General features: G+C 35.5%; 1 protein-coding gene across 1 annotated transcript in view; it reads left to right on the top strand.

Moving 5' to 3' along the window:
• The first annotated feature begins 351 nt into the window (after positions 1–351).
• ACER2 (alkaline ceramidase 2) overlaps positions 352–27092 on the top strand; it is a 33356-nt gene continuing 6615 nt past the window's right edge. Inside the window, exons 1-5 of the mRNA XM_051997413.1 lie at positions 352–663; positions 6707–6821; positions 7896–8037; positions 17235–17372; positions 24187–24324. Coding sequence (XP_051853373.1) covers positions 556–663; positions 6707–6821; positions 7896–8037; positions 17235–17372; positions 24187–24324 — 641 coding nt within the window. The 5' untranslated portion in view covers positions 352–555. The remainder of the gene's footprint in view (positions 664–6706; positions 6822–7895; positions 8038–17234; positions 17373–24186; positions 24325–27092) is intronic.

The raw sequence follows: 27092 nt of genomic DNA, 5'->3' as shown, positions 1-27092 counted from the left end.
TGTGTGTGTGTGTGTGTGTAGTGGAGCAGAGGGTGATAGGGAAAGTCCTCCATTAGGAGGAGCTTGAGGACGCCTCAAGTGGTTGTCCCCAGCCCCGAAGGCTTTGAAACGAAAAGGGAGAAAAAGCAATAGAAAAACTGTCGTCGGACAATTAGCTAGATTGCCCAGCTTCCTAGTGTCCCAGGCTAGGACCCGGGAGATGCGGGAAGGGAGAAACGGAGTGGGCGTGCCCGAGGTAGCCGCCCCCAGGGGTGGGACAGGAGGAGGAACGAAAGGAGGGGTCTACGAAAGGATCGTCTCCTACAGGCGGAGAGCCGAAGACTAAGCTTCGGAGGCCGAACATCCGGCCTGTTGGGAGGGCGCTGGAGTGGGAGACCAGGATAAAGGCACAGCTGCTGGCTTTGGTCACGGTCGCGGCGAGCTCCCAGCCGCGGAGCCTTTCCTGGCTTTGGAGTAACCAGCTGCTCAGCTGAATGATACACGGAAGAGCGGAGAGGAAACATCTCCGCCCCGGCCTCCAGCGCGCAGAGCGCAGCAGAACCGGCCGCCTGGACCATGAGCGCCCAGCATTTCTGGGACCAGTTGCGGGCAGGCAGCTCGGAGGTGGACTGGTGCGAGGATAACTACACCATCGTGCCGGCCATCGCCGAGTTCTACAACACGGTGCGGGGAGTCGGAGGGGGTGTGCTTGCGTGAGTGCGGGTGGGTGCGTGCGTGTGTGTTTGCAGGGGGTGGTGCCCGGTGTGCCTGGGCACGCGCGTCCGCGAATGCACGCGCGTGTGTCAGTCTAAGCAGGCTTATCCGTGACGTTCCCTCTTACCTTTCCTGACATCTGGTCTTGTCCTTTTCTACAATCTCTTTCTGTAATTTTCTGCTTGTGCCCCTGAAGCCCTGGGCTGCTCAGCCTTGCGTCATGGAGGAACAGGCTTACAAATTCACGGGTAGATTGACTCGAGGTTTAGCCCCTCTGGGCGAGGGTAATGAAACTCTGAGAAGTTTCAGTAGCGGCCCGGTGCCCCTTTTAATGCATGAAAGGTCTCCCAAGTGACGCAGTCCCATTCCACTAAATGACTTCTACATTATGAACGCCTTGTCTCTTTGGAGTCCTGGGAAAGGAGGAAATGGGGAATTCCGGGAGCACTGAACTGGTTGGAATTGCTACGGAGTGGGGCAGTTACTTGTCAACAAGTTAACATTTATTTAGCACCTCCTATGTGCTTGGCACTATGCTAAACGCCCGACGTACAAAGAAAGGCAGAACGGAGGCAGGAAGAGACGAGTGAGTGGATGACATTTTGAGCGTATATTATTGCTCGAGATTCAGGCACCGAGTTTGATTTCCACAACATAGTAAACCTCTTTATCTTTGGTTTTTCTAACAGAAAACAGTAATTCCACTGGAGTTTTAAAACTTGTGTATTTGACTTGGTGTTGTTTAGGAGTTTTATAAAATACTAGAACAGTAAAGCTAGAAGGGAACTGTTAGAGATCACCTAAATTACAACAACTCCCTTATACACACGAGGCAATTGAGACCCATAGAGATACGTGGGACCAGTGAATCGTAGAACTGGAATTTAAACCCCAACCCTTTTGATTTCTGGATCCATGTTCAAAGCCATTACATCTTGCACAAATACACAAGATCTTTCTTTGTGACATTGTCAATTCCTAAGGAAAACACTTATACAACCTACACAATAAACTATATTTCAATGTAATTAGATGACACTGATTTAGTAATTCTGGGAGGATGTTTGTATAACTATGGGTAAACAGACAATGGGAAGTTGCATTGAGAGTGAGTTGGGGGAGCTATGAGAGCAGAAGCTGTTTCAAAAGCAAGAATAAAGCACATTTTTTGGATTCATTTTCCTTTTTTGTTATATGGGGATAACATCCATTTTTCATAAGGGGGTAGTATGAAGATAAATTTTCTTTGAACTTGAAACACAAAAGAGTTACCTACAAACGAAGTAATTCCATAGCACAACCAAAGACCAGTCAGCTACATACATACATACTGCCTAATACACAATGAAGCAAAAAGTAGAATAATTTCCTTCCAGGGAATCTGGTAGTGGTGATAGAAAGTCAGTATAAGATTTTTTAGCCAAAATAATCCAATTTGTATATTTCAAGTTTTCTACAATTGTGCTTTTCTCTTTTTCTATGAATATTTGAGATAGTTTGGTAGTGGTATTTCTTTTTCCTTTTTAAAGCTAATCTCATTAGAGATGGATAAAATTAATCCAAATCTGGAAGAATACATTTCAGAAAGCCTAACAATGTTTCTCTAACTCAAGTTTTTTTTTTTTTTTGGGTGAGGGAAAGTTTTATCCTTTGGCATATTTATGATTTTCAGCATTTGTTGCTATACAAGAGAGAATATGAAGGAAGGCTAGTCCTTAGGCTGGTAGGATCAGTTAACATTTGTGGAGGGGAAGAGGTTTCCTATATCATCTTAGAAAAGATGAACAGAGGATCAACCACATGTGGCACTCATTTATTTAACAAGCTTTTATCTACCTACCTACTTACCTATTTAACAAATTATATTAGATATCTACTCTGTGCCCAATCCTACTAAAGTCCTTTAGAGGAAGATAAGAGGCTGAAGATTTGGTCCTCGTCCTTGGGAAGCAATAAAAGTTTGTTGAATTTGAAATCAGGAAGACAATACTGAGACACATTGAAACCAGAAAATTCCAAAACAATGTGTTAACCAAGTGTTGCACAGTATAAAACAGATTGTACTGAAGGAATTCAGAGTGGAAAAAAAAAAAATGTTGATTATAGGGTGGAGTTAGTTTGGCTGACCAGAAGGAGGGTCATATTTTGATAATGGCAGAGTACAGTCCAGTCCAGTCAAATCAAGTCACCAAGGATTTATGAAGTCCTTACTATTTGCTGGGCTCTGTGCTGGGTGCTTGGAATAGAAATATAAGCAGAAAAAAAGTCTCTTCCCTCAGGGAGCTTACTTTTTAATGGAGGAAGACAGCATTTGAAGCCAAAAATTTTATAGGATAGTGGAGGGAAATGAAGAAGTAACTGGTCCACATCAGTTGTTTAGCTCTTTGTGACTCTATTTGGGGTTTTCTCAGCAAAGATACTGGAGCAAATTTTTGCTATTTCCTTCTCCAGATCATTTGATAGATGAAGAAACTGGCCAAGTTTGGTTAAGTGACTTGCCTAGAGCCACATCGATAGTAAGTGTCTGAGGCCAGGTTTGAATTCAGGAGAATGAGTTTTCTTAACTCCAAGACCCTCTGTCCACTGCATTACCTAGTTGCCCCAAGCTGACCTTCCTTAAAATGAAGGTTTTGAGAGGAATTGACTAATAATCTTTTTTTTTTTTAAATTTTATTTTATTTAATAATAACTTTGTATTGACAGAATCCATGCCAGGATAATTTTTACACGACATTATCCCTTGCAATCACTTATGTTTCGTTTTTTCCCCTCCCTCCCTCCTCCCCCCCCCCCCAGGATGGCAAGCAGTCCTATATATGTTAAATATGTTGCAGTATATCCTAGATACAATATATATTTGCAGAACCGAACAGTTCTCTTGTTGCACAGGGAGAATTGGATTCAGAAGGTAAAAATAACTCGGGAAGAAAATCAAAAATGCAAATAGTTCACATTCATTTCCCAGTATTCCTTCTTTGGGTGTAGCTGTTTCTGTCCATCATTTCTCCAATGAAACTCAGTTAAGGAATTGACTAATAATCTGAGGATTCTTCAAAGATGGAGGATGCTTCCAGTATGAGAAGGCTACTGGGGCAAACAAATTCCAGAGTGGGGAAACCGTGGCACAGAGTGGTCTTCCAGGTTGAGAAGCCTGCTCATGGAGTTTGGGCAAACTGAATGCCAAGTGAAATCCTGGTGTAGTGTATGGGACCTTCACCTGCTCTGGCATTGCCCTAGGGGAATTTATGTAAATAATCTGTATTGTGCAAAAACTGGAATTCCTTGGTGATTCCTTTTACTTTTATAATTGATTTGTTAAGTTCTAGGCAACTGCTTGAAACCCAAACTGATCAAGTGCCCAAGATTAAATACACAGCTAGTATCTGAGGCAGGTTTTTAACCCAAGACTTTCTGATACCCTGCCAAGTACCCTATCTTCTACATTAGCTGCCTTTCACAATGTGTGTGTGTGTGTGTGTGTGTGTGTGTGTGTGTGTATCTGTAACTAAAGAGGTGTAGATATAGGAGTATACCAAGTAGCTCAAGAGATAAGAAAGATAGACTAATGATGTCATAGGTCATAGGATTTAGAATTTGTTGGACAAAAAATATTAATACCGGTACTACACTTTTGAGTGTGGACATTGTCTGCCAGATGTAGTTTTATTTAATTTATCTTTAATACACAAGTCAATGAAATAGTCCACTATGCTTCTGTCATGACTCTTTGCCCAGAGAGATTTCAGATAATATTTATAGGAATCTTGAACCAGGAAAAACATCTTAAAATATAAGCTGGGTTACCATCCTCGAACTGAACAACAACACTTCTATTGCCTTCTTCTGACATTACTTTCCTGAATGAATCAATTGGGTTCTTCCTACAGATTTATAGTAAGTTCAGTGCCTGGCACATAGTAGGCACTTGATGTTTATTGATTGATTGCTATTGAGAATATAATCGAAAAAGTAGAGATTTGAGTGCCTCCTTTAGAGTAGACTCTAGTCTAATCCCTACATTGAATAGGAAAGAGATTACCCTTGGACGATGGAACTGGGTCCCGATTACATATGGGGGAGAGGAAAAGCAACGGTCTTATTTTGAACGTTGGTGGGGGTAGTGTTCAGTCATCTTTAAGTCATGTCCTACTTTTTGTGACCCCATTTGGGGTTGTCTTGGCAAAGATACTAGAATGGTTTGCCATTCCCTTCTCTAGTTCATTTAACAGATGAGGAAACTGAGGCAAACAATTAAGTAACTTGTCCAGCTAATAATTGTGAGAGGCCAGATTTATATTCAGAAAGATGAGTCTGATGCTCTATCCACCATCTAGTTTCTGAACTAGAACTACTTTTTGTTAAATTTCTGATTATTATTTTTTGTGGTTATTTTGATTAATTCACGCCAAAATAGACCCTTTTGTTCTGACCTATCCCATCCACTTTTCCAAGGGACTTCTCCTAGGAATCTGGAAAAGCTATAGAGAAAAGTATTATTTTAAAATATTTCTAGAGGAACTAAAAAGGGCATTTTTATTTGCTTTCACCATGTAGGAGAAATCTTATCTTTCTCATCAAACCCTGCTATTATATAGATTGTCAAACTAAGGTACGTGATGATTAAATCATTTGCCCAAGATCACATGGATGCTAAGTAACAGGGCTTTGGCTTTTTCCCATAGCTACAGACTACATGCACCCCAAAGAGTATATAACTACTCACTGGTCATGAGGGGAACACCTGAGCTCCACACAAATCCATCTCTGCCACTGGAAAAAATAGCTCAAAACCTATGCCCTATATTAGTGAATCATAATAATTTCCCAGTTACCCACGCTACTATTGGCATGGATAATTGAAAAACCTGCAGTTAAATAAAACTAACAAAAAAATCTGTCTACTTGGGGTGGAACCTTGGTGTGGTTTCCTGCTGCCCATTAGCTCCATAGACTAGGAAAATCCTTTGAAAAGTGGCTGCTTTGATCTTTCCCCTTATCTATGTGAGAGTTCACAGTGTTTTTCATCCGTTTATTTATTTATTTTTTAAGAGCAAATGTCCTTTTTGAATTTCTAGATGTCTGGAGAAATCATTAGGTTTTTTAAATTTTGTAGCTTTCCGTAGTTCTGCTTAAAAACTTCATTCTTAGGAAGTAATTAAGTTGATTCTCTGACAGAGTGTCATAAATACATTATAACTTAGCGTGATTACTTTTCAACTTTAGTGATACAAACAATTTTCATTCCAGTAGCAGGCATACTTATTAGATCTGTCTTCACTGTTACTTTCTGGCTTTCCTGAATTTTTCTCTTAGTTTCTTCCTCTTTTTGTTTTCAGGATTGACTCTTAATTTTGTCTTTTCCTTTTTTGTACACAAATGTGTTTAAAAGAAACAATAGAGACCAGTAGATCTTGTTGGTAGATCTTCCAGGCAGGAACAGTCATGTAATTTCCTGAATTATTTTAAAATATGTATAAATATTATTTTATTGTTTTGCAAAATTGAGTTGTCAATTTTTTTGAGGGGAATTATAAGGGGAAAGGAACATGCATTTATCAAGTTATCTACTACGTCCTAAGCACCATGCTAAATGCTTTATTAATATTATTTTGTCTGAATTCCTTTGACCCTTAGCCCAGTGCTCTACCTATTTTTAAATTGTTTACTTGTATCTAACTTTTTGACCCCATTTTTAATGGGTTTTTTTTGGTAAAGATACTAGAGTGGTTTGCTATTTCCTTCAGAGTCCCCATTTCATAGCCGGGAAAACTGAGGTAAACATAGGTTAAGTGGGGTGTATAGCTAGTATTTGAAGTTGGATTTGAACTCAGGTTCTCCCTTACTCTAGGCCTAGCACTCGACATCTAGCTGCCCCCACAGATAGATAAACACATATGAAAAAGGGAGGGATGGGATGTGATATCCTTCCTCAATATATTTCAAAATGCATTTTAAACACATTTTTTTTGTCTTTTATTTAATATGCATCTTTTAATTTGATTTTTTTTTCCAGATCAGCAATGTCTTGTTTTTTATTTTGCCGCCCATCTGCATGTGCTTATTCCGTCAATATGCAGCATGCTTCAACAGTGGCATATATTTAATATGGACACTACTTGTTGTTGTTGGTAAGTTAATTAGTTTGTGTTTAGCCTTTCCTGCATGACCTGAAAGGGAAGATATTAAATTCTACATACTTCCTGACCTCCTTTGGACATAATGTTTTGTAAACTCAAGCAACTCTGACGTCTAGAAAACCTTTTTGTTCACTTTCTTGACACATGTTCAAAGTTATAGTAACAACTGAGGCTGTCTGGAACTCTCAGGTTTACGTAACTCCCCTCCAGAGTTCCATTATTTAAAAGTTACTGTTACTTCTGGTGGTAAGTTTCTGGGAATTCTGAGAACAGAGTTATGAGAAACATTTTTCCCCTAGTCCTGTTTCTGTTTCTAGTGGACTTTAAAATAATTGTAGGACTTTGATCTTTCCATGTCCTGTGAACCATTTTGATAATAGTTTCTCTTGGCTTACAGGCCTTCATTGAACAAAAGTTCTAGGGTTTGGGAAGAATGTTGATGCTTATCACCTTTCCATTTCTGTGAAGGCCCTGGTATAGTTTGGATGTGATAGATTGTGTTTAACTGTGAGCTTAGAAACACACTGATATCTGTATATTTGAAACATACATGAAATGTATTTATATGCATTTATAAATACATCTATAAATGTATTTGTAGACAATGGCCTGTATTTGTTTTTTTTTTTTTCCTCCTGAGAGAGATGTGCCATTTGTGAATTAGATGTCAGCATTATAACAATATTAAAAATTATTAATGTATTAAATTAAATATATTAAAATATTAAAAATAATATTAAAATTATTCAGTTAATTTTTTATTTTTGAATAATTGTTTAAAATGTAATTAATTTTTTCAGTGAACAAATATACTCTCTCTCCTCTCTCTTCTCTTTCTCCCTTCTATTCTCTCTCCTTCCCTCTCTCTCTTTCTTATCTTCTCTCTGTCTGTTTCTCTCTTTTTTCACCTTCTCTATTCCCCAACCATACCCTCAGCAGAAAAATAAAGAAAAACAAAATATTTGTAACAAATACATAGAGTCAAGCAAAATTCTAGCATTCAACATTGCATGAATATTGTATCTCCTCTTCTAACCTTTTCTATTGGTTTGTAATTGATTTTAGGAATTGGATCAGTTTATTTCCATGCAACACTGAGTTTCCTGGGTCAGATGCTTGATGAACTTGCTATTCTCTGGGTATTGATGTGTGCACTGGCCATGTGGTTCCCCAGAAGGTACTTACCAAAGGTCTTTAGAAATGACAGGTAATAAATATGTTTTCTTTTAAACATTGTGCCATTCATGGCCAAAAGAATATTTAATGAGAAATAAAACATTGAAACCTTACCTTTACTGAGCCAGTATTAATAAGCATTCAGTTAATATAATGAATATAACAAATATATGGACTGATAGAGAAACCTCTTTATAACCTAAGAATGGCAATGCTCTTGTCAAAAAATGAGAAAAGAAATTTCCTTACTAACTGAATGTGAAAGAGGTCCAGGAGTCAGTCAATAAACATTTGTTATTGTTGTTGTTGCTGTTGTTGTTCAGTCATATGTGTCTCTTTGTGACTCCACTGACCATGGCACAACAGGCCCTTCTATTCTCCATTGTCTCCTGAAGTTTGTCCAAGTTCATGTTCATTGTTTCTATGACACTGTCTATCCATCTCATTTCTGCCATCCCCTTTTCCTTTTACCTTTAATCTTTCCCAACATTAGGGTCTTTTCCAATGAGTTGTCTTCTCCTTATGTGTCCAAAGTATTTAAAGTTCATCTTCAGTATTTGTCTTTCCATTAAATAGTCTGAATTATTTTTTTTAAAGTATTGACTAATTTGATTTCTTTGCTATCCAAGGGACTCTCAAAAATCTTTTTCAGCACTATAATTCAAAAGCATCCAATTTGTGGTGCTCAGCTTTCCTTATAATCCAACGCTTACAGATATATTTTGCTACAGGAAAAACCATGTCTTTGTTAGCAAGGTGATTGTCTCTGCTTTTTAATATGCTGTCCAGATTTGCCATAGCTTTCTTCCAAAGAAGCAAGAATCTTTTAATTTCATGGCTGCAGTTGCCTTCTGAAATAATCTCTGATCCTAAAAATGTAAAATATGACACCATTTCTGTTTCTTCTCCCTCTATTTTCCAAGCAGTTATTGAGCCAGTTGCTATGATCTTAGTATTTTTAATGTTAAGCTTCAAGCCATGGCTTACTTTTATACTTTCTTCTTTTACTTCATTAAGAGACTTCTTAATTCTTTACTTTCTACCATCAGAGTGGTATCATCTGCATATCTGAGATTGTTGATATTTCTCCTGACAACCTTAATTCTATCTTTTGATTCATCTAGTCTTGCATTTCACTTTATTTACTCTGCATATAAGTTAAATAAAAGAAGTGAAATATACAACCTTGTACTTCTTTTCTAATCTTAAACCAATCATTTGTTCCATGTTCAGTTCTGACTATTGCTTCTTGACCTACATACTGGTTCGTCAGGAGAGAAGTAAAATGATCAGGTATTCCCATCTTTAAGTCTTTAAAAAAAAATTGTAGTACATTTATTTATTTTTAATACACGTTGCTTTATAAATCATGTTGGGAGAGAAAAATCAGAACAAAAGGGAAAGACCATGGGAGAGATTAAAAAAAAAAAAAAAAAAACAGAAAAAAGAACTGAACATCGCATGTGTTGATTTACATTCAGTCTCCTTAGTCCTTTTTCTGGATGCAGATGGAATTTTTTGTCCAAAGTCTTTTGGGATTGCTTTGGATCACTGAACCACTGATAAGAACCAAGCCTTTCATAGTTGATCATTGCACATTCTTGTTGTTATTGTGTACAATGTATTTCTGGTTCTGCTTGTTTCCCTCAGCATCAGCTCGTGTAAATCTTTCCATGCTTTTCTATAATCCTCTTGTTCATCATTTTAAAAAATAAAATAATATATTCCATTACCTTCATGTACCACAACTTGTTCAGCCATTCCCCAATTGATGGGCATTCATTCCTTTTCCAATTTTTTGCTACCACAATAAGAGTTATTACAAACATTTTTAAGGCAAGTCTTTGAGGACTTGCCATATTTTGTTGTGATCCACACACTCAAAAGCTTTAGTGTGGTCAATGAAGCAGAAATAGATGAATAGATGTTTTTCTAGCAGCTTGGTCTTTAATTCTTCTGCCTCTTTGAAAACTATCCTGCTCACCTAGTAATTCTTGATTCACATATTAACCTAGCTTGTAGAATCTTATTGGAATATGAAATGAGCACAATTCTTGGGTAATTTGAGCATTCTTTGGAATTGATCTTCTCTAGGATTGAGATATAAACTGACCTTTTCTAATCTAGGGGACATTGTTGAGTTTTCCAAATTTGCTGGCATAATGAGTGCAGCATTTTATTTATTTGTTTTAATAATAGCTTTTTGTTTTAAAAATACATGCAAAGATAATTTTTTTTAAACATTTACCCCTACAAAACTCCATGTTCTAAATTTTTCTCCTTTCCTTCTTCCATCCTTCTCCCCTAGACAGCAAGCAATCCAGTAAAACATATGCAATTCTTCCACATATATTTCCACATTTATTATGCTGCACAAGAAAAATCTGATCAAAAAGGAAAAAAAAAAGCTAGCATACAACAAAAAAAGGTGAAAACATTATGTTGTGATGCAAATTCAGTCCCTACAATCCTCTCTCTAGAATGCAGACAATTCTCTTCATCACAAGTATATTAAAATTGTCCTAAATCACTCCATTGTTGAAAAGAGCCATGTCCATCAGAGTTGATCATTATATAATCCTGCTGTTGCTATGTACATTGTTCTCTTAGTTCTCACTTCACTTGGCATCTGTTCATGTAGGTTTCTCTAGGCCTTTCTGAAATAATCCTGCTGATCGTTTCTTATAGAACAATAATATTCCATAACATACATATACCATAACTTATTCGGCCATTCCCCAGCTGAAGGGCATTCACTCAGTTTCCGGTTCCTTGCCATGAATGTAGCACTTTAACAACATCATCTTTTAGAATTTTAAATAGCTCAGCTGGAATTCCATTACCTCCACTAGTCTTATTGTTAGCAATATTTTCTAAGATTCTCTTGACTTCATTGTCCAAGATCTTTGACTCTATAGTGACCACATCATAGTGATCACTGGTAAAGTTAAGATTTTTCTTGTTTAGTTCTTTTGTGCATTCTTGATACCTCTTCTTAATCTATTCTACTTCTGTTAAGTCTCTAAGCATTTATTAATTGCTGATTATTTGCCAGTACTGTGCTACATGGTGGTGATAAAAAGAAGGCAAAAAAGACAATCCTTGAACTCAAATTGCTTGTAGTCTAGTGGAAGAACTATGGCTCAAAAATAGAACTAAAGTTTGCTTGGGCCAATTTCAATCTTAGGTACATCTTGCAAAAATTTTTCTACCTTTTTTCTCTACTCAGGATTTCCCCTGGGAATATCAGAATTTAGTTTCTGTCTAGGTCTTCAAAATGAAAGGAAGACTTCTGTTTCAAGACTAGCAAAATACCATTTACAGATTTTTTTATTTAACCTGTTAAAGAAATAATGTAAAGGACTTTTACCCAAGCCTATACATAGTTAATACAATTCTCTATCCATTTACTGTGAACCTTATATTTCTGTCCTAGGGTTGAAGACTTTATCCCCTGCTACTTTTTTTTTTTTTTTTTTTTTTTTTTAAGATTGCATCTCTCTATCTTGCCAGTTTGGATGTGAGGGGTGGGAGTACTCACAGGCCTGATACCCTTCTGATTTTCTGAGTGCTTTGACTCTCATGTTTCTAACTTGAACCTGTTTGCCCTTCCTTAGGCAACCTAGTAATCCTTGCTCCCAGAAGGACATTATATCAATGCCAAACTTAGTTTGGACATCCAATTGTGTTAGCTTGCTGCACCCTAGGTCAGAATTCAGAATCTCAGTCCTTTTGGATCTCCTAATCGTTCCTAAAGATCCAATGGAAGGGTACAGCTCTGGACTTTGTTAGCACTGATTGTTATCTAAGTAAGAATGCCTCAACTTCAATAAATTCTAGGTGGGGTTGGTTAATTCAGTCATGCCTTGAGGTGTGTTGTTAGAGTTATTCATATTAAAAGAATTTCAAAGTTCCTTAAGAAGATATCATTAGGACCCAAACCAAGCCTCTTACTGAACCACCTGGCTTTTTGTACCTTCCATAGGGAATTTTGATTCCAGACATATCAATCAATGGAGCATTTATTAAACTCCTATTATAGCCTGTATACTTATGGCTCCTTGTGACACATCACATAGTCCCCCAGTTATGTCTTTATTTAAGTTGGGAACTGATGAATACTTTTAGAATAAATATACAAATATATGTAAAACTTCTAAAAACAATTAATTAAAAAAATAGACCCAGTATTTGAATGCCACTTTTCAAAAACTACAGTGCAGCAGATAAATTTCACAGAATCATAGAATTTGAGAGCTGGTAGGGATCTCAATAGGCATTTAGCCTAGCCCAAACATGAAGGGAAACCTTACCATGATATGTAGTCATTCTTTCTACCTGAGTCAGTTAATTATTTGGCTTCTACTTGAAGATATAAAAGAAGATCTTATTTTGAGGTGATTAAAAAGTCCCTTCCTAGAATCATTTCCAAAAGAATTGAAAAGACAGCCTGATAGAGCAAGAAATAGATTCATTTGGGAAATTGTGTATAGATAGATATGAATATATGTATATTATATGTGTGTAATATTAACAAAAACATTACTACTGCTAGTACTATTAGTCAGTTGTGTATGACTCTTTGTGACCACATAGACTATAATCTGCCAATACATTTTTTTTTAACAAAGATACTAGAGTGGTTTTCCATTTCCTTCTCCAGTGGCCAAAGTCATAGTTAGTGAGTATCTCAGGCTGGTCTTCCTGACTGCATGTCCTGCACTTTATTCACTAAGCCATCTAGCTGTTTCCACTACTACTACTACTACTACTAATGATAATGATGATGATGATGATGATGATGATGATAAAAATGATAAATAAACCTTGTGATTGCATAATACTATTTTCCAAATATCTCATTTTAGCCTCATAACAGCCTTGAAAGAATAGGTGCTATTATTCTCCTAATTTTACTGATGAGGAAACTGAGGGAGATAGGAATTGACTTGGTCAGGGTCACATAGCTGGCTAAGTATCTTGAGACAAAATCTGAAATCAGGTATCTCTTGGCTCTAGGCTCCATGATCTAGCTAGATCTTCTATCTAGCTGCCTTCTGCCACTGAAAGTTGGCACATTCTCTACCACTTACAGTTTTGCATAGAACACTGGAAAATTAAATGACATTGCTCAGGTTCAGACAGCTAGTATATGTTAAGACATGGTGTACGTGATGCCAGGTTTTCCTAGATTCAAGACCAGTGCTCTAATATGCTGCTTCTTTCTGAACAGGGTGATAGTGAATGCTTCTTCACTCCCTAAAAGAAAAATCTCATTTTTAGAATCAGTTTCCTTTACATGCCAGCTTGAAACACTGGCTGCTTTATTCCAAAATGTTATACTTGGATTTTTTGTAGAATTAGATTTCATATAGGAAACAGGAATTGGGTACAAATATTTGCTAATCAATAGGCTCAAATATGGGACTATCATGTATCTGGATGCAGGGTACTTTAATATAAGCTATCTAATTATTTTAGAATTAATTACATTTTCCTTGTTCTTAGAAAAAAAAATCTCTCAGGATCTGGTCTCTGTTCTAGAGTGTGCTGAGGGGGTCAGAAATGAAGATCTTACAGTGATTCATAGGTTAATTTGTGACATTGTGACATTTATTTTCTACACGTTGCAAAAAAATGACTTTACAAAGCTAATGTCTCCGTTGGCTGAACATTCTGCCCAACAACGATGCTTCCACATTCTTTAAAGCCCAATCCCAAATGGATTTTATGGCATTATTAACTGGGGAAAGAGTCTCTCAACTTTCTTTTAAGGTTGTTTAGTTTGGCTTAACATAAGTGTACCCCTTTGCAAACAATTACCTTAACAAGCCTTGTATAATTCCAACTCATGTTGAGTCAGTTTTTCCCATTGCCTAAACATTGAGACTAAAGTGTCCAGTTATTCTTTTGGGCTTGTGATCACAATGCCCTTTCTTAACCTGTTTCTAGATATAATCTTTTGGACTTAAAAAAGCCAAATAATCCTGGAAGCAGACTTAGCCAAGAGTTACTGCAACTCCCAGGGGTGTCTAATTTATTACTGTGGTAGAGGTTAGACACTTAGAAAGTTCCCTCAAAGAAAATAATTATTTATCAGTTTTTCTTTATGAAGTTGCAGACTACCATGGAGGTTAAGCAGTTTCTTTGATTTCTTTTTCTTTTTACCCTTCTCCCTCCCTAGCGCCAGTGGGGAACTTCCATAATTCAACAATTTAATAAGCATTCATTAAATACCTACTATGCATTGGGAACTGTGCTATGTTCTGGGAATGCAAAGAAAGGCAAAAACAGGTTCCATCGGAGAACTCACATTCTGATGAGGGGAAAACAAAATGCAGACAATTAAATACATACAAGATATGGATAGGGAAATCAGAGGTAATCTCAGAAAGAAGGCTCTAGCATTAAAGGAGATTAGGAAAGGCCTCTTGAAAAGGCTGAGATTTGATCTGAAACTTGAAAGAAGCCAGGAGAACCAGGGAGCACTTGGATTATATAAACCAATACTATATATGTCATATAATCCATATGATATGATATGTGCATGTATATTATATTCAATCATCTATTATCCATATAGTTATATTTAATTATATATAATTTCTATACGATTATACTATTTATGTATGTATATGTATGTTTGCTTGTATTTTAATGTATAAATGTTTTCTCCTCCATTAAAATGTAAGCTCCTTGAGGACAAAGACTGTTTCTCTCCCCCCCCTTTTAAATTTATTTTTTATTAATTTATTTAAATTAAATAATTTAAATTTAACAATAATAATGGATTTAGGTGATTTATTTAAATTAAATTGCAATGGGCTCATTGCAAGAGTTTAATAAATGCTTATTGATTGACTGAAAGAGCAAAGTCCCATGAGGTTTTTGCAGGTCTTTTTTTTTTCCTTCTGAGGGATCAGCCTTGAAATTTCTGATAAGTTCCATCTTTTTAAAGAGGGGCTTTCTCTATCTTGTTGTTAAAAGTTTCTGTTTCCTTTTGAGAAACAGCTTGGTGTAAGTTCATATTTTGACAACTCAGTGAACTTTCATTTCTGTTTAATGGAATGTTTTCTACATTTGTTTCCCTGAAGTAATTTGTGCCAGAAATTTTCAATTCTCTTGGTCAAAGGAAATAATGCATCTCTTCCTTTAGGGGGAGGGTTCCTCCTTCAATTTCATAAATAGTGTTTAAAATAGTGTTTTAGTGAATGAAATGCTCTTCCTTTTAGTAAATGGTTAACTGCTTGAATGTAAGATTGCTCGGATTATCAGGCAATAGCCTTTTTAATTATTTATTTGCCAAATTTTAAGAAATAAAACAAATTTTCCATAACATAATCGAATAGGAAAAATATTACTTTTTATGCTACGTTGCTGAACTACTTTTAGAAGTTTGTATGTGTGTGCCATCCTAAAAAAAATAAATAAGAAATAAAAATGTATCAAATTTTTTTGAAGTGCTGCTGACCATAGGGGTATGAAAGCCCTGAATAAATTAAGAACATCTGGTTTAGATTGTGATAGGGAACCTTGTACCTCTAAGCGCACCTCTGAACCTGCCTTATTTTACTATTTACTAAGAGTTTTCAAAAGTACCAGCTAGAAAAAGCATATGAATTTGATTGAGGAATATCAGAAGTTTCAATAAAGCTATATAGTTCTAAAATAAAGGACTCTGGGAGGTGTGCATGCGAGAGGCAGCATATTATAAATTGATAAACTCATTGTAGAGTTTATAACATGTAGAAATTCTTACTATATTAGTGGAATGTTTTTTGAATTTCTCAGATTGGGAGGGATATCTAAGAAATTACATTAAGAGTTTGGATCCATAAAGGTCTTAAGAACCTGGAAGAAAGAGGATAAATCAAATAATGTAAAGTTTAATAGTGATTTTTAAAAACATCAACTTTGGGAGGCAGCTAGATAGCACAGTAGATAGAGGATCAGCTCTGAAATCAGGGGAACTTGAGTTCAAATATGATCTCAGACAGTTAACACTTCCTAGCTGTGTGACCTTGGTCAAGTCACTTACCTCCAGTTGTCTCAGCAAAACAAAGAAACAAAAAAAACCCCATCAACTTTGCTAATATAAAGGGGAGGGGAAGTTATAGGTAGATAGCAGCTCATTAGAAAAAGACCTGGAAGATTTAATTAGTGAAACAGCACAGTACTAATGCAAGTACAGGATGATTTGGCAGTAATAATTTTCTGTTATTGTTCAGTCATTTCTGTCATGTCCATCTCTTTGTGACCCCATCTGGGGTTTTCTCAGCAGACTTTGGAGTGATTTGCCCTTTTTTTTTCCAGCTCATTTTGGAGGCAAACTGAGGCAAACAGGGTTGTGACTTGCCTAGAGTCACACAATATCTGAGGTCAAATTTGGACTCACAAAAATGAGTCTTCCTGACTCTAAGACTGACACTTTATCCACCGTACTACCTAGCTGTCAAATAAAGTACTCTGCTCAAAAATCCCAAAGTGGAGATCTGGAAGCAGAAAAACATCTTGCTCAGCAATCATCATCTCTAACATGTGTTAAAGATGAGATTTTTTTTTCCTATAGAAAATAGGAAATCTAGAATGTTAGATATGACGTTGCCACACTACCCAATCTGGGGGATTGCCACACCATCTCCTCCAATCTGGGGTAGATTTGTAGCATCCCATTCCTACATCCAGTTAGCTGTAGATGCTATCTTTTAACGAGTCTCTTTTGTACTTTTCCTCTCCTTAGTTTGGACTCTCAGGATTATCACATGCTTGGGTTATCCATTTGTCAGAAAGAATTGAAATGGGTAGGAGAAACTGATCAAATCTCTTCCTCACTTAAAATTCCTCAAACTCAGGGAACCTTCATTCTAGTTTTTGTATTGAATGATTCTGATTTATAGATATGCTATAAAGGGGATTCTTGGCCAAATATAGGTTGTCCAAAGTCTCTTTTAACTTAGAGAATTAGTGTGTGTGTGTGTGTGTGTGTGTGTGTGTGTGTGTGTATGAGAGAGAGAGAGAGAGAAAGAGAGAGAGAGAGTGAGAGAGAGAGAACGTAAGAAAAGAGAGAGAGAGAAGGTTTTCCTCTACTAAAAATTATTCTTTGTAAATATAGCTGTCATGCAATATAAGTCTCCTTAGTTCTTATATTTGGATATTTAGTTGTGTGTCCTCCTAGACAAACAAAAACTGAGAAATCTTTGAGTATAAATTTCCTTTTCAATTTTTTAGGGGTAGGTTCAAAGCTGTGGTTTGTGTGCTGTCTGGAGTCACCACTTGTCTTGCATTTGTGAAACCGGCCATCAATAATATCTCTCTGATGACCCTGGGCATTCCCTGTACAGCACTGCTCATTGCAGAACTGAAAAGGTGAGTAACCTTTCCATATGTGCTTTAAAATATGAATATAGAAAAGGATTCTATCTCTTGGATTCTATCTGGGGCAGAAAAATTTGATGAATGGTTTGTGTGACACTCCCTATAATCTGATCAATCCTCCAGTCCCATCTCAGGGCATCCTAGTGTCTCACTGGATGGTACCTGAATAAGTCTGGAATGGGTTCTTGGTAAATAATAAATACTAAACAAATGCTTGTTAAGGACGAGGAAAAGGAGGAGAGAGAGTATTCATTCAGTTTCTCCTGGTATTAATTCTTGTAATGTGGCATCTTGATATATGTAAATTTTATTTGAACATGAGTCTGACTCATTCTGCCATTTTTTTTCTAAGAAAAGTAGAGGTTTCCATCCTTCTTATCAGAGAGGTGATATACTTAAATTCCAATAAGACATGCATTTTTGGACTTGACCAGTATGGAAGTCTGTTTTGTTTATTTATGTGTGTTTATTTTGAGAGGGTTTGCTTGTTTATTTGGGGGGAGAGGCAGTGAGAAGGAAAGATAATTTAAAAAACATTTTTAAAGATATTGAATTTATCCTTGATACATAATTAGCCCAGGAAGGCACTAAAACCATAACCACTGATTTAGCTCCCTTTTAGCCTGAGTACAAAATCTACTGCGGAAAGAGTAACTAGCTCCATCCTGAGGCCTCAGACTATTGCTCCAAAGAGTAGGAAGCAGCATCCAGCTGAATCAATGCTGTATCTTTGCTGGGTAATGTTTCCATACTATGGCTAAATAAATTTCCTCTTGTTAACTAAAAAAATAAAATGATAACTCATTTAGTAGAAATTTTATTTTATTTTATTTTAAATTTAAAAACATCAAAGAAAACAAGCATTTCTAAATACAAAAGAAAATAGAAAAAGAAAAAGCACATGATGTTTAAAAGGATTGTACATATTTGATCTATATTAGATTGCTTGGGGATATAAAAGAAGGAGGGAGAAAAATTTAGAACATAAAGTTTACGAAAATAAATGTTGAAAACTATCTTTATATGTATTTGGAAAAATAAAATATTATTGTGTACTTGTTACTGAGCACACATTAGAGATCTTACAGATGACAATTCTGAAGTAACATTAAAAAAATCTGTGGATTAATTGGCCTAGAGCCAGCTTAACATAGTTATATATAATGGAGTATATGAGGTAATTTCAAATAAATAGAAAATATATTACCTTGAAACTGTAGATTTTATGCAAAAGTTTAAATAAAGGGTAATTTGTGAAAGAATTAAAAAGAAATCATAAAAAAAAACCCTCTGCCTCAAAGAAACTAGAAAAAGGATAAAAGAAGAATGAAAATGGAAAACAAATTTGTGTATGAAGAGGATAGAATATGAAATGTTTTGGTGAATTATTTTCTTAATTCTAATTTTTTTCCCAAGCAAACTGCTACTAAAAGATTTCTATAGTTGTAGCTCATCACAAACTTGAAATTCTTACATTTGTAGCATGTTTAGATTCTTCCAGATGCAAACTGTATGTAAATTTTTTTTAAGTCTCTTGTGACAGTGCTTCTCTTTTTACGGGCCTAATTTTCCAAATGCATTTTATGTTCATCACCATCCAAATCAAATATATCTATTCTAGACCCTGGGGGAGGCAGCAAAGTAGTATACTAGATAGAGCATTTGATGTGGAATCAGGAAAACCCGAGTTCAAATGCAGCCAGATAGACCCTTAAGCTATACCAAACTAGCTTGTGTAAGCAAATCATTTAACTTCTGCCTGCTTTAGTTCCCTCATCTGTAAAATGCAGATAATAAAAACTCCTTCCCAGGGCTGTTGTGAGGATCAGTCAAAATTTCATTTATTTATTTATTTGTGTTCTTTTGTAAAAACATATTATCAGTGGGATTTTATTTTTCCAATACATGTAAAGATGGTTTTCAACAGTCATTTTTATAAGACTTTGTATTCTAAATTTTTCTCCCTTCTTCCTTTACCTCCCCACTTCCCAATACAGCAAGCAATTTAATACAGATTAAATATTTGCAATTCATTTAAACATATTTCCATATTTGTCATGTTGTATATTGACTTATAATTTATACAAATGCTTTATAAACCTAAAAATACCATATAAATGCTAGTTATTATTTAACTCATATTAACTTGAATGTATCTTTCTTCTTTCCCAATTCAGTACAACTTGGAGAAGAAAAGGCAATTTTTTTCTTTGCACATCACTTTCTCCTGGGTGGGCTGCTTTGAGTAGCAGTCAAGCACTCTGAAGGCCTAGCTCTAAACAAACAAGAGTTCCTTCTTTGATAGAAGGTCGACTGCTCAAGTTTAATTTAAGCAACTCTGCAGTGGGGTCATTCGTTCCTTTTTCAGAGCAGTGGATCCCAAAGCTTCGATGAGTATATATAGTTACAGACTTAAGGTGCCATATTTCAGACAGGAAACAAATCGGCTTGCTTTGATGAGGTCAGGAAAAAGGAGAGAAAAGGGGTTTTAAGGACACTTTTGGTGCTTACTCCTTAATCTATAGCCCTGGCAAGTGACATTGAGTAGAAGAGAAGTTTGGGTTGTAGTTTATAATTTGCCCAAAGGAGATTACAGCACCCATGTGACATGCAGCAATGTCTGAAGCATACACCCCCGGACTTTTGAAAGGAAGTATTTAATAGAACCTAAGGAAAAGATTGACAGTGGCCTTGAATATTTGAGAAAAATATCTCTACCAGTTTTGCAAGTTAACACATAATAAAAGACTGTGGTTAATATATAGGATAATACAAAAGTAGGTAAGACAGATTTTAGGTACTGATAAAGAATTCTTTTTCTATTACTAAGGTTACATAGACTAACCTCTTTATTAAAATTAAATGAGTTAACTGAAGAACAGAGGGGTTAAGTTGCATTTCTCCTCCTCTTGTTAAAAAGTGACAAAAAAGAATTTGTGCGTCTGTGTTTGTGTTTGGGTATTTGGGAAAAGAATTCAGGTCCTCCAATAGAGAGAAGTTAGCGCAGCTTCTTACTTAGAATGTCAAATAATATATTCCCATCTAAGATAATTAAAATATATTTTATTGATCCTTTTTATGTGGTTGATTTTTCTTTTTTTCCCCACATTCTTTTTAAAAATTTTGTTCTACAAATTCTTTTCCTTCCTATAGCCTTCCCCCCCACATTGAGAAGGCAAACAATTTGCTATCCATTATACATGTGAAATCATAAAAAATATGTTTCCATATTAACCATGATAAAAAAGCAAGAAAAACAAAAAGGAAGAAATATGCTTTAGTCTGCACTTGAAGTTTAATCAATCTTCTCTCCGGAGGTGGATGACATTTTTCATCATGGGTCATGGATCATTGTCTTAATCAGAGCTGTATCTATATTTCTCAAAGACTACTACTTTCCCTTGTAATTAAAAAGCAAAACAAATGAACACACTGGCTATATTGTACAACCTGGGCTTCATTCTGTATTTACAGTCTGCCTCCCTGCTTAGAGGAATGAGACATATTTCATCACCAGTTCTCTGAAGTCAAGATTGGGCATTGTAATGGTCACAGTTTTGACATTTTTCAATGTTGTTTTCCCTTACATTTCTGGGGGCCACTATGTAAATTGTCATCTTGGTTTTTCATCAGTTAAGATTACTTCATTTAAAAAAAATAACATTTTATTCCCCCCTCTAATTACATGTAAAAAACAATCTTTAATTTTAAAATTATTTTAGGAATGCTTGCATTTATAGAAAGCTTGTTGTCCTGCCATAGTAGCATATGCCCAGATCATAGCTGGGAGTCCTTACTCCTAGTTTCTTTTCTTTCTTTTTTTTTTTCCTGAGGCATTTGGGGTTAAGTGACTTGCCCAAGGTCACACAGCTAGGAAGTATTAAGTATGTGAGACCAAATTTGAACTCAGGTCCTTCTGAATTTTAGGACTGATGCTCTATCTACTGTACCACCTAGCTACCCCAACTCCTGGTTTTTTAAAAAGAAAGATTTAAGGTAGCAGTCTAAGGATTTCATAATGTTTATTTTGCTATTTCTTGGCACTGTTGCACATCTTGCATCTTCTTAGATTGTTGTCTGGATATCTTGTGTCTCAAGAAGAAAGGGACAGAAGAACCTTGCCAAGATCTGTTATATTTTCTGGATAGCTGAGCTGTCAATCAGCTTCTTAATAGTCCATGAAAAAAACAAACTAATTAAAATGATTTCATTCATGGTCAACCTGATGCTGGAAAGAGTGCCATCTGTGGCTATGAGATTTTCTCACTGCAGAAACTAAGTTGTATTTATGGGAATTGAGCGTACAGTCACCAACTCTGAGCATTAAAAGAAAGGGAAAAAATGAAGCTACTATCCTAATATAGAATTAAACTGTTCATATAGACATTTGAATTAGACTTTCCCTCCCAAACTTTTGCTGTGCAGAGGGCCTGGTTTGTTCAATTGTTCAGTGAATTTAAGCATAATCCAAAGTGTCTAATTTCTTTTGGTCTTTATCTGTGAGTCAAATGCTATGTTTTAAAACTTGTAATTTAGTTTTTCCTCCAAAAGGATGAAAAAGGGAAAGCATTTTAAAAGAAAATCCTAAAATGAGGGGGAAGAAAATGGTTAGAACAGATTGTTTTAGTTAAGTCAAGAAAATTATTCAGTTCTCTGATCTTTCAAAAGGAAAAATACATACTTATTTAATAATCCTGTCCCTAATTATAAAGTCTAATAATGGACTTGGAATCAGAAAGACCTAGGCTGACAGTAGTTGGTTCATTTGTTTGTCTTTCCCTCTGTTTTCTTCTGTGAATTAAAAAAAAATGCTTCATTTATATCCTTAGCATTTTCCTTTATTTTTCCTTCTTTCCCTTCTCTCCCTCCTTTTCTATCTTCTTCCTTCCTTCCTGCCTTTCATTCTTCTTTCCTTCCCTTTTTCCTTCTTCCTTCTTCATCTCAGCTTCAGGTTCCTCATCTGTAAAATGGGGATAATAATAGTACCTATTTCCCAAAGTTGTGAAAATCAGATGACATTTTATAAAATGCTTTGCAACTCTCAAAGTACTATATAAATACTAGCTACAACTTTCCTATCCAGTTCACTCTCTCTATTCTTATAGGTATCACTTTCAATGGGACTCTCATTCCTTCTTGTCTAGACTATTTCAGTGGTATCCTAATTGGTCTCCCTGCCTTTCATTTATTTCCACTTCAAAACCTTCTTCATCAAGCTGATTTTCCTTAGGTGTAAATCTGTTTTTTTTTTTTTTTCCCATTAGTTTTGTCTACCCAGTAAACTCCAGTGAATCCTCATTATTCTTAGGATAAAATATAAGCTTCTTTGGCTTTTAAAGCCCCTTACAATTTATCATTCTCACCTCATTTTACTTTAATTCCTTTCCCACATTCTATGGCCCAATTGTGATAGGAAGAGGAAGGATGAAATGAGCATTTATTAGGCAGCTCTTATGTGCCAAACATATTAGAAATATTATCCTATTTGATCCTTACATTTTACAGATGAGAAAACTGAAGTAGAGGTTAAGTGTCTTGTCCAGGGTCACATAGCTTGCAAGTCTGAAGCAGGATTTGAACTCAGATATTTTCCCATTGAGGTTTTGATATATTGCAGATTAGCACAACAAATTAAATGGGAATTTTTTGGGGGGAGTTTTGAAAAAGCTTCAGACAACTTGCAAAGGCCAACAGATGACACAGAAGTTTAGAAACTCTGAAATGCATAAAATATATGCATACTATTTTATCTTTTAGTACTATAATAATTCAGACTTCTTCCTGGGATCAAGGGAGAGCCAAAAATTTTATGTGGATTTTCTAACTCAAGAGAGCACAGCATTCCTAACTCCTTATGATATGGAAGGAATAACTAGTTTATATTTATCTTGTACATAAGAGCATCCCAAAAATCTTTACTAAGATTTAAGTTTTAAATTTTAGAAACTCTTGAAATATAAAGGCCACAAACTTACAAAAACCCCAAAATTTCAAAGATTATTTCACATTTTAAATGACTAGAATTTAACATTACTTTTGTCTTATGCTGTATATTGTTCCAGTCAATCTTTCAGCCTTTGTAGAAGCTTTCATCAGATACTGCTCAGTGATCCTCACTTTAAGATGGTTCAGAGAAGGAGATTTTGATACATACATGACAGTTTTTAGTGTGATCCCACAAGAAAATGTCTATTGAAAGTGTGGTAGCCAAACAAGGAGCCTTCTTTGCTGGTCCACTGGTCTGAGAAAGTATCATCCAGACACTCAGATAATGATTAATAGCAGGGTGTCTTGCTTATTTTTCTATGTTGATATATATTTCAATTAATGTGAAATAATAGCATAAGCTCATGACACTCATTGGAAATCCATAGTTTTAAATGCTTTGATAACTCTAGTGGTGCATTCAGACTTATTTTAATAGAATTTTTGCTGGCAGATCTTTTTGAAAATGTTCCCACTCTTCCAACTAGGATGGGAATATTGGAACTGTTTCTTACAAGTAACTCCTGAAAATGCAGGGAAATCCTTTGAGAGTTCTAAGTCTATAGGGAATCTTGTGAAGGGAAAGAGAAGCTAAGAAAAAGCTGACACATTTCATTGCAATGATGGGAATACGTTTGTTTGTTTTTCCCTGTGAATTAATTACTGATAAAATATCAGCAATCAAAATCTCCATTAATCTATTTAGACAGACAAATCAAAAGGAATTTTCTTATTTTGGATAAGGTGATAGCAATCAAAAGTAGGACTGATGGTGTGTTATCTTTTGAAAAGTTATCTTTTTTTTTTTTTTCTCCCCGAGGTGCGACAACGTACGGGTATATAAATTAGGCCTTTTCTCAGGTCTTTGGTGGACCCTAGCTCTCTTCTGTTGGATCAGTGACAGGGCCTTTTGTGAGCTCTGGTCTTCCTTCAACTTCCCCTATCTGCATTGTGTGTGGTAAGTCTCATCTATGTGCAGTTGGTCCCCAAGCCCATTTCTGCCATATTTTCACTTTCTTCCAAAGAAGCTTCAGCTATGGATGTGTTTATCCATTCTATGGGAGAAGCCAGATTCACAAGGTACTTCATCAAATCAGGGAAACAGAAGGGACTAAGTGGCTTCTTTCCTAAGTCAGATATGCAGCAGTTTTAGCAGCAACAGGAAATCGTGTAAATAGCAGTATGGATCCCAAGGGATCCAGCTTAGCCAGAAAGGAACTAAAATAATAACAACAACAAAAACAAAAATCAAAACAGTGCAGGTCAACCAGAGCCATGAAATGGGGGTGAAATATAGAAGTTTTTTTGAGTTTCATTACTTTTTGGCAAATTGTAAAAGTACAAAAATGCTAATCTTCAATGTGAAATTTAGATAGGCTATGAATTGTACTGCTCCTTGGCAGGAAAGTGCTCTGCTTGAGTGGAATCCACATCTTCTGTAATATGTATATGACCTGGCTGAGGTCCGACTAATAAATATAACTCCTATAAAGGCATACCAACTAGAAGGAATCTTAAAGCTAGTCTAATCCAGAGCTCTCATTTTATAGATGAGGCCCAGATAACTTAAATGATTTTGCCAAGATCATACATCTGTTTATTGACAAAATAAAATCCAACAATGGGAAAGCCAGTGGAGAAATATAGGGATGAAGGTGAATTTATCCTCTTCTCTAAGTCTCTTGCCATCAACCCAGAAGAATCTTTTTAGGATCTGATTAGAAAAATGTGACAGGTACTAATATAGAAATCCAAAGTCCATTGTTCAAGAACTTAATGGAACAAAATTGTATTTGGGAGATGGTATAGACATTACATTATTCTTAAATTACATACAAACTTACACCAAAGTTTTTTAAAATGAGTATTTACAGATATCTTTTGTTTTTATATCACATATATTTTCCATTGTATTCTTCTCTTTACTACAAAATAAAAAAAGAGGAAGAAGAAAAATCCAGCAAAAACTAGCCAGTTATATTGAAAGAAGTCTAATATGATATGCATTGTTCTACATCCCTGAAGGAGAACAGGCAAAATATCACCTCATTTGTGGTCATTTTAGGATCAAACTTGGACATTATAATTTCCCATCATTTGATTTTGATCGTTTTGATTTTTGTTCTTTCCATTTTTATTGTTGTTGTCATTTACACATAGATTTTAGTGTAATAGAAACCATTTCCTTTTTATTTGGCTTATAACCATTTATCTTACATAAGAAGCCCATACTACCCTGGTAGTGTAGCTTGCTACATTAGCAAAGATAATATATGTAAAAGTGATACTTCACTTTATGATTATTTAGGTATTAATATACCTGGAAAGGCAATATGATTTAATGAATAGAATGTTGCTCTTGGTAATATGCTTTAATGGATAGAACATTATTCTTGGAATTGGAAAGACAATCTCTGATACATATTTGGTTGTGTGATCATGAACAAATAACCTCTCCTTTCTTTATTTTACTTTACAAATGAATTATCTAATGAAAGAATGAATGGACTCTATTATAAGAGTTTTGTAAGTCTTATCAGAGGGCTGGTTTGCATCGGCAGAGAGAATTTTTACACTGGGAGTTCACATTATCAATGGAAACACAGATTTGGTAAATAAAATTATATTTGAGGCAAAAAATTTAAAACACCAACAAACTTCTGCTAATTTGCTATGGAAATTCAGCTAGTCTAAAGCTGAAGCCATGTAGAGTCATTGTCACTAACCTGGAAGATCTGAGTTCTAGTCTTGCCTCTGACATATACTTGCTGTGTGGTTTTGGGCAATTCACATAATCTCTCAGTATCCTCAATCAACTCTTAAGATTTAAAATTATAGATGAGTTGCTAACGTGATAATGCAACCAGGGGGCACAGTAGAGTTACTGATCTGTAGTCAGGAAAATCTAAGATTAAATCTGATCTCAGATCTGGGTGACCTTGGTCAAGTCACTGCCTGCCTCAATTTTCTCTACTGTAAAATAAGGGTAATAATGGCACCTACTTCACAGGCTTTTTTGAGGATCAACGGAGATATTTGTAAAGTACATAGTGCCTGACAAATAATGGATGCTTAATAGATCCTTTAAATGTTTTATTGAGGCTTTTTCTTTCCATCATACAGTTACTTTTCAGTAACTTCCTACTTTGCCTTGTTGAGACAAACATATATGCCATTTCTAAAATGCATGCCCTATTCCTCACCTATTTTAATTTTAAAATTTTAAATTAAAAACATTATTATCATTTCTGGATGTTTCCTTTCCTTTGAATAGGAGTGAAAAAACCCAAACAAATACAAAGAGAATTTGTATTCCAGAATTGAATCCTTTTTTGTAGTTTTGTTATTATGGAAACATCTGAAAAATTAAGCAAGCAAATGTAACAACTGCATCTACCAATATGTGTAATATTGGCTTCCATTTAGTAATTTTTAAAAATGTATATAGCTGGAATCATTATACACATTTTCCCCCAACTTTTCAAGCTATCAATGTTTAAAACTGCACTAAGATTCTCTATGTGTCTCTTTCTCTCTTCACATGAAACACACACATACACGTACACACACCCATACATATATGGATACTATCTCACATATATGCATATATAGATACTCATTCTTGTTTGTGTATACATATATATAAACTTAAATATACATATGCTTATACACATAGATGAATCAATATCCCAAAAGTGTGTCTGTTTCACTCTTCATCAGTTCACA

This window comes from Antechinus flavipes, chromosome 1 (genome assembly GCF_016432865.1).
Source record: "Antechinus flavipes isolate AdamAnt ecotype Samford, QLD, Australia chromosome 1, AdamAnt_v2, whole genome shotgun sequence".
NCBI lineage: Eukaryota > Metazoa > Chordata > Mammalia > Dasyuromorphia > Dasyuridae > Antechinus > Antechinus flavipes.
The sequence above is the reverse complement of the archived record's forward strand: the minus strand, read 5'-3'. Positions and strand labels throughout refer to the sequence as shown.